General features: G+C 31.2%; 1 protein-coding gene across 1 annotated transcript; it reads right to left on the reverse strand.

The window, feature by feature from the left end:
* Positions 1–529: 529 nt before the first annotated feature.
* LOC140987964 (DCD domain-containing protein NRP-B-like) lies at positions 530–2820 on the reverse strand. The gene is made up of 5 exons (XM_073456767.1): positions 1786–2820; positions 1388–1488; positions 1185–1268; positions 990–1100; positions 530–897 (listed from the first exon to the last, which is right to left on the reverse strand). The coding sequence occupies exons 1-5, from the start codon at positions 2612–2614 to the stop codon at positions 856–858; spliced, it is 1167 nt and encodes a 388-aa protein (XP_073312868.1). The 5' UTR covers positions 2615–2820; the 3' UTR covers positions 530–855.
* Between the last annotated feature and the right edge of the window lie 5379 nt (positions 2821–8199).

Genomic DNA, 8199 nt, shown 5'->3' on the forward strand with positions numbered 1-8199 from the left:
ATTCCTATTCCACGTTCTTGTACAGACAAATATTTAATTTAATAACAAAAACCACTAAAAAAAAACCACATCAATAAGTTGGTAATATGACTAGGTGTCCGAAGAATTCCCAATTTCAAAAGTCGAACATGACTATATTATATTATTTTATTTTTCTCGATAGATGGTAAGCAACAATACGTGCCACCAAACACGTCCTTATCAATATTGAGGACCAAGTCCAACCACCTACTCCACTCTCATTTAATTTTTCCCGTTGAATTCATCTCTCACACAGGAGGATATTTCCGTCAAACAAGACAATTTGTAACGTGACAAATCGTTAGGCTTTTACTTCAGTTGTTCTACTAACTTCTGTATACAACAAAATCCTTTTCTTTCCTACCTGACATTTTGAAAATTGTTAGGATTTTAACCACTTTGTTGTAATAAAAACTTCAACCTGACTCACACAACCTTTTTTATTCATAATTAGAGGACGACTTAAACTTTCGTACATTCAATTTATTGAAGTGATTAAAAATCTGTATCCAAGAATCCGTTTTAGTCCATATAACATGGGCAAAAGTTATTCATTGATTACCATACACAAAGTATAACGTTTCCTCATGTATTACAAAGAAATATAAAAAAATTACATTCCTTACACAAATATAACTTAATTCAGTTTCCTTAATATTAATCATATTACAATAGGGGAGTTGTGTGTCATTCCAATCCCCAAACTCCTCAGATTGCAACATCGTGTTTATATTTACAGAAACCGCCGTATCCTACTAGTTCGTCTCGCATTCTATGAGCAAACTTCGCCGCCCGATTTTCGTTTATTTTCATGTTTCCAGTCACCTTAAACTCTCAAGCATTGCCATCTGCAAAAATGTCCAAGAGGGACAGCGCCTGCACGTTCGAACCATGTGAATATTAGGGCCAATTTGTATACACTTGTGGAAAAATATTTCACTCGTTTTGAAAGGGAGAAGTATATTCACCTCGGGCACGGTCAGTTCAAGACGGAACTTAGGACCATCGTAATGGTGGAGGATTGGTCGGAATGAATCCTCCTCCAAAGGCTCGCAAATCTTCCTCGTGATGACTCGGACCTGCAAGTAAATATAATGTTGAATTTTCTCGAGACAAATATGCTTTGCTATGTTTCTTTAACATGGCATGTCGAAGGAACGAACCTGAGCGGGAAAACGTGATTCGCCTGGGTTCTTCTTGTCCTCCCAAGCTGTTGGGTCGATGTTAGATCCACCAAACGTCGCGGCCTGCACGATTATCCATAAGTCAGGCGATAATAAACAAGAAAACCCATTTCAGTGGATCCAGACTCAATATCAATAATCAATAAGAGAAGAATTTAAAATGCGATCTCTCCAACACGAACCTCAAAGATTCCATGGAGTTGATGAGTCGAGTAGTTGTACAGGAAGAGAGGTAATCCTGGTGTTATCGCACGGACCGAGTCACGGTAACGGGGAGGCAAACCTGAAAACAAGATCGTCTGGCACATTTAGAGAAGCAATAACAATATTGCAACTTGCAAACGAATATCCCACTACTGATTGCCCACAATAATCAAGAAACTAAATCAAATTCCAAACATCTTTTTGTCTGAATCTCGAATAAAAATCCTAGTCATCACTCGCATGAAAAACATTCAAATTTCACCCTATAATCATTCCCACAGTAAGCAACTTAAATATTTGACCATATGGTTAGTTCTAAAATCCTGCAAATATAACTTAAAGCAATAATAATAAATCGTTTTCGTTTTTAACATACCAAAGAGTTGCCTTTTCAGATTCTCAGCCATGGTATCGTTGTTGCACACAAAGATGTACCCTCCGATGGTTTCATTTCTCGACAAAGCCTCCGCCGGCGGCAGAGTCTTGAATCTCTTATCCACGCCATTCTTGTTTTCCCCGTTTCCATTTCCATTATTCTCCTTATTGCCTTTGTTCTTCTTCCCAATTTTTCCGGCGCAGCCGTAAGCCATCTCCTCTTCGTTCTTCCCGCCGCCCTTATTCACCTTCCCGTTTAACACAACGTTGTTGATAAAGTGACCTTTCCCTTTTCCGTAATAACTCTTGATATTCAGAGACGGGGTGGTCGGGTAAATCCCTTTGCTGAACCCGCCGTTCAACCCGCCGTGCAGACCGGGTTTGGATCCGAACCCGGAAACGTCGTCGTTGAGAGGCCCTTTCCACACATCGTTGCTGAACCCGTACCCGGGAATGGAGTCGTTGAACCCGAACCGGGGAAGATCGGCGTTGGTCTTGGATTTCCAGTCATCGTTCGTGAAGCCAAAGTTGTTTCTCGGAGCTCCAAATCCGGGCACGTTGTCCTTAATCGGAGCCGGAGCCTTCCACCCCTCGTTAATGAACCCAAGATTCAACCTTTCAAGATCCGATTCAATATCGTTGACCAGCTCCAACGGAGAGCTTACCGACCCCAAGTCACCGCCGTTGCGGAAATCAAAGTTCCGACGCTCCACAGCGGGGCGCTTAACTGCATAATTACTACTCCAAATCGAATCATTCAGCGACAGATTATCAGTCTGAAGACGAAGATTATCGCTGAACTGCCAGAAGGAAGACTGATTACTCTCCATTCCCAAAAAAATCACAAAACTCGGAATCAAAATCAATCAATTAATTAAACACAGAAAGAAGCGAACTTTACAAACTGGGATTGTTGGGAAAACCAAGGAATAGGAGGGTAGGTATATATGGAGAAGAAAAACTGGAAATTTCGAGGAAATAGAGACGACGTGTAGAATTGTCAAGAGTAGAGGTAAAATGGTGACAGCATAAACGCGGTTTCGTAGAGTGAGGAAGTGAAAGTGAAGTGGTAGTGGGTTTTTTATTAAATTAAATTAAAAATGGAAATCTAGAAGGTTGGGGGTTATCCTTTGTTTTCACACACTGGTTTTCTTAAGGATTAAGGCTGTTAATGGCGTAACACGCGGCAACCTACACGAATATGCCCTGTCTCAGTTTAGAAAGATATTATTAGTGGTAGTATATTGTGTTTCATGAGAAACAATTTGTCGAGCATATTTTGTGTTATATTCATTATAAATAAGTTCAAATATTAAACAATGAGACAGATGGAATCGTTTCTTGTAACCATTTAATTTAAGTTTAAGATCTAAAACAAAAGCACATAAAAATATTTCAAGAATTTCTAAAAAAAATATTTTTCTCATTTTCTTTCGTTATATAAATACATTGAACTGAAGTATAATCACTAGATTTAATATGTTAACTAAAAATACATGCAATATTGAAAGAATGTGTTAAAATTAAATGAGAAGTAAGGTAATAAACACCGGATAATTCGTCACTAACATCATTAGATATTTTTAAAATTTCACAAATACTAGTGCATATGTTTCATTGATTCAAAAATAAATAAATATCACGATCTTGAAGATGTTGATGGAAAATATACATAATAAATCATTGTATTCAAAAGAGGATAATAATAATTTATATGTTGAATTACAAAGAGTTGGAATGCTTCGTGCAAATCGTTTAGGCCTCGTGTCATTGATTTTGCAAAAAATTTCTCATTATTTCATAACTTGGAGATGTGTCAATAGATAAAGAATTACGGTCCTAATTGGTTTAATATATGATTGTAAATTTTTTTAGTCCATCTTGAACACATGAATTTAAAATATGACATGTACACTTAATATGAAAAAATTTATCACATACTAATGATTTATATATTTTAATAAGCATAATAATAATGTATTTGTATTAGCATTATCAAAAGAAATTGAAAACGCTTGTAATCAGTGCACAACACAACATTTTCTCAATGAAATAAAAGTTTTCTTTTCAGTTCTTCTAAATCTAAGTTCGATACTCTCCGTGTTTGAATGTCTCACCAGCTCTCATGGATACTACTGAATCATGTAAGTTTTTATGAATTATGAATTAGATTATATGGCATCTTGTATTTGATTATATCATGCTTAATGAAGTTAATTATTTAAAAAAAAAATATAAAATAAAACTACAAATGATCATATCTCTTTTGATGAAAATCAATTCAAAGATCCAGAAATAAATCCAATATTTAAAAGTTAGTTTATTATTTCAAATCTAAAAAGATTAAAGAATTCTTTAAAAGCCTTTGAAAAATAAAGTTCAATACTTACTACCTAAGTTATATCAGAGCCATTTACTGAAAAAATTCTTCTAAATTAAATAGATCATATTCTCTTGTTCTAAAGAAAAAAGTAGCTCTACACGGGAGAAATCATTAAGTCAGGTATATGTAAAACATATAAAGCCTAAGGGGTAAGGTTGGAATAAATCATTGACATTATCTATTCAAATCCTTAATAGACTAGATAATACGATCATTTACTAATAAGAAATCTTCTAGAGTGATACAAACAATAAAGAATTAATCATCTCTGAAAATTTTGAGAAAAAAATTCAAGACTGGAAATTATCAGCATCTTCTAATATGAAGATATATAGAACTGATAGTTTTAATTTTAAATCTGATTATATCATAAAAACAATAGAAGAAACAATTCATCTAAAAAGAGGACATGATTCATTTAGTTTTGTTATCACAAAAACTTGTTAATATTCACAAGCAATCTTATAAATTTATGCACTTAGAAATTATTCAAGTAGGCTTAAAATCTATTACAAGATTAGGATTAAATAATTCAACCTTAATCATAGTTAGATATCAAAGTCATAATAAATTTGAATATTCCTTATTAGCAATAATAGAGTCATCCTTATGTGAAGAACCTATACATTTTAGTTGTTTTTCGAATTTTTCTATTTCTCTTTCTGATCCAAACACCATTAAAGCACTCACTTTAAATATAAAACGGAGGGTTTTGATATGATTGATGGAATAGAAAAATATTGTTCTATTATAAAGAATTTGTTATAAAATTATGAATTCAATCATTTCTAATTTTAGAATTGATTCTAATCAAATTAGTTCTAAGAGAGGATAAATTACCCTCTTCATAACTGACATTAATAAAAGTAATATTATGATTCCTAAAACAATTAATTGAAATCAGATTACTCTTCCAAAAATCTGGAAAGTAGAGAATATTACTCATTCTCTTAAAGAAAAAAATATAAAATTAGAAAGTATTGCTCAGTATATAGATAGTGATATTGAAATAAAATTCTCATCTCAAAGACATCTACGTCTTAAATTACCCGAAGAAAGTAGAAATTGCACTTCTTCTATATCTACAACTGATTTTGAAAAAATAAATATATCTGGTGTTCAAAAACCAATGAACCAAGAAAGTAGAAATTCCACTTCTTCTATATCTACAACTGATTTTGAAGAAATAAATATATCTGGTGTTCAAAAACCAATGAACCTATTTCTCAACCTGAATATAAGGTTGATCTTCCTGAAACTAGTAATTCAAGATTTCAAAAAAAAGTTATTATGTCAATAACAAAACTTTTAATTCTCCTATATTTTCTGATATGAGTTATAATGTTATAGTCATTAGTAATGATTCTCTTATTCAAAAAATTTTATATAAAACTAAAAATCAAAATAAGAAAAAATAGTTTTTAAGTTACTTAAAACCAAAACAACAATCGTTATATTTGTTAAAATATAAAGAATGGATAGAAAAAATTAAATCAAATTTAGATTTTTTAAAATGGATTTCTTGAAAGAAATTTTTGGTGCTCTTCTATTATAAAATATTTTATTTTTTGTCACTGATAAATGTAATTAAATTATTTTAAATCATATAAAAACGATAAAGTTATTATGTGAGATAAATGCAATTTAATTCTTTTAAATCATACAAAAAACTCAATAAGTACATATCGACAGCTCTTCTAACATAAACAATTAGGTATAGTTTGATATACTGGATAAGAGAGGGATTGATGAATAATCTTCATTATCCCACGTTTGGTACTTTTTTAGAAAGCCCGTGATAATATAATGGGTCTATGATAAATAATTTTATACAAGGATAAAATATCTCTTTTATGAGATGTGATAATTTTAATTTAATGATAAAAAAATACCACAAATGACTTAATCGCCATGAATATATAAAAATCTTAAACCATATAAATGATTTTTATAAATCTCTGTTAGTAGGTATAAATTAAAATCAAATAAATATTTTTATTTATTTTTATAGATTAAATAATATGATAATTATATAAATGAACTAGAGATAATTATATAAATAATTTTTTTAAATCTCAATAAAATTATTAGTATCATTCGATTAACCTTAAAAATTGATATTTGACTTGACTCACAAAATCAATGGCTCAATTATCATATTATATAATATATAAAATTAGTTAAAATAAATAAATCATGGAAGCACTGTCAGCACGTGAACAAATAAGAAATATGAACTCAAGTAACAACTTTAAAATTATAAAATTTATTATGATAAGGTTAATTTTGTCATTACAATCTAATATATAAATTTAATCACTCTTATTAAAATCATATCAAACATTAAATATAATATCCTACATCTTATTTATCCTTAACTTATCCTTATATTATATATCACATGTTTATCATATCATGTGTACCAAACTATGCCCTATTAGATACCGACAATCCTACTCCCAGTTATTAAATATTCCTCGGAATCTATGATATCGAGAACTTACTTTTATATGAAATGTTATAATCAATAATAATGATGTAATTATAATATTTTAAGCTCCAAACATTATGTAACGCCATCATCTTCTTAATGGGCCAAACTCTATGGATTGTCCAATTTTAAAAATATATCAATATCATAATCCATTAGTTTGATAATTATGAAGCCCAAATTTTATTTACTAGCCGGTACGAATAGCCCATAGCCCTTTAAAGATTTGTTCGTCTCTTAAAAGTTAAAATACATGTGCGTAAATTAATATTAACGATGAATCGATTTTCCACAAACTAATAAAATTAAATTTATAAAAAGTCAAATTAAATAAAACACATAAAAGATTATGACATTTTCGTCCATTACCTTTATTTCTTGAACACCTTCAATACATATGCAGCCATTGAACAACTAAGCAGCGTAGAGACAAACACCTTAGCGTACCTTTGAGTACACACACGATCAGCCGAGGGAGCGGCTTGCGACGGCGGCCATAAGAGAGACGTGCGGAGGCGGAAGGAGCGGGACAAAATAACTTAGTGTAACTTAAAGAGCATGGTATCTGAAAATATGACAGAGGAGACAAAACGTTATTCCAACATGCTGCCCACCGGGTTGGCAGGTTAGATCTTCCGTATATGTGTGTATGTATTTATGTACAATATTTAATATGTCGCATACCTATCGTGTCCATCAATAAAGTGACATTCGTCTATTGAATATGATGAAACATAACCAAATTAATGTACCACCAATAGATTAGTGACACCTCATTGGTGAGTCAAGAGGTGTGCACGATGAACAACATATCAAAACTATGTATGTACGTACATATGTATGTTTTTATATAAAAAGTGACCATTTGCTACTCATAAGCTGTTTCTATCAAATGTGATATTTTGTACAGACTAAACATTAAATCCTTTTGATGCAAGGATGAAATCTCGAGTTTCACTTTTTTCAATAAATATAATTTTTTATAAAACCTCAAACTCATAATTCTATCTGTATCGGAGCTAAGACCACATCCTTGATTCCTATAGATTACAAAATAGTGCAATATCATGGAAATGTATTGGTACAAAGCAATAATTTTCTATATTATGAGAACACGATATTTTAAATTAGAGGTGTAAACAAATTGAGTCGGTTCAAAAAATATTTGATTTGTATTCGAGGTTATCGAATTCGAGCCAAACTTGAATATGTTTGAAATTTTTTTCGAGCTGAACTCGATAATAAATTATTTTGTTCGATAGTTTGTGAGTCGCTTACGAGCATAATATTTTATTAATATAATAATATACTAAATAAATATATTTCAAGTATTTATTTTCGAGTATCTGACAAACATATTCGAATGTTTTAAACTGAACCGAATTTGAACTTTGGTTCGAACCAGATTCAAGCTTAAAACTAATAGACTCATAGTAGTTTGTATTTTTTCTATCATAATTTCCAATATTTTTCACTTCTGACATGTTTGATTGATACACTTTGGTGTTTTTGTTGTACGAAGAAATTTTATGATTTTGGAG

This window comes from Primulina huaijiensis, chromosome 11 (assembly GCF_012295235.1).
Source record: "Primulina huaijiensis isolate GDHJ02 chromosome 11, ASM1229523v2, whole genome shotgun sequence".
Lineage (NCBI taxonomy): Eukaryota > Viridiplantae > Streptophyta > Magnoliopsida > Lamiales > Gesneriaceae > Primulina > Primulina huaijiensis.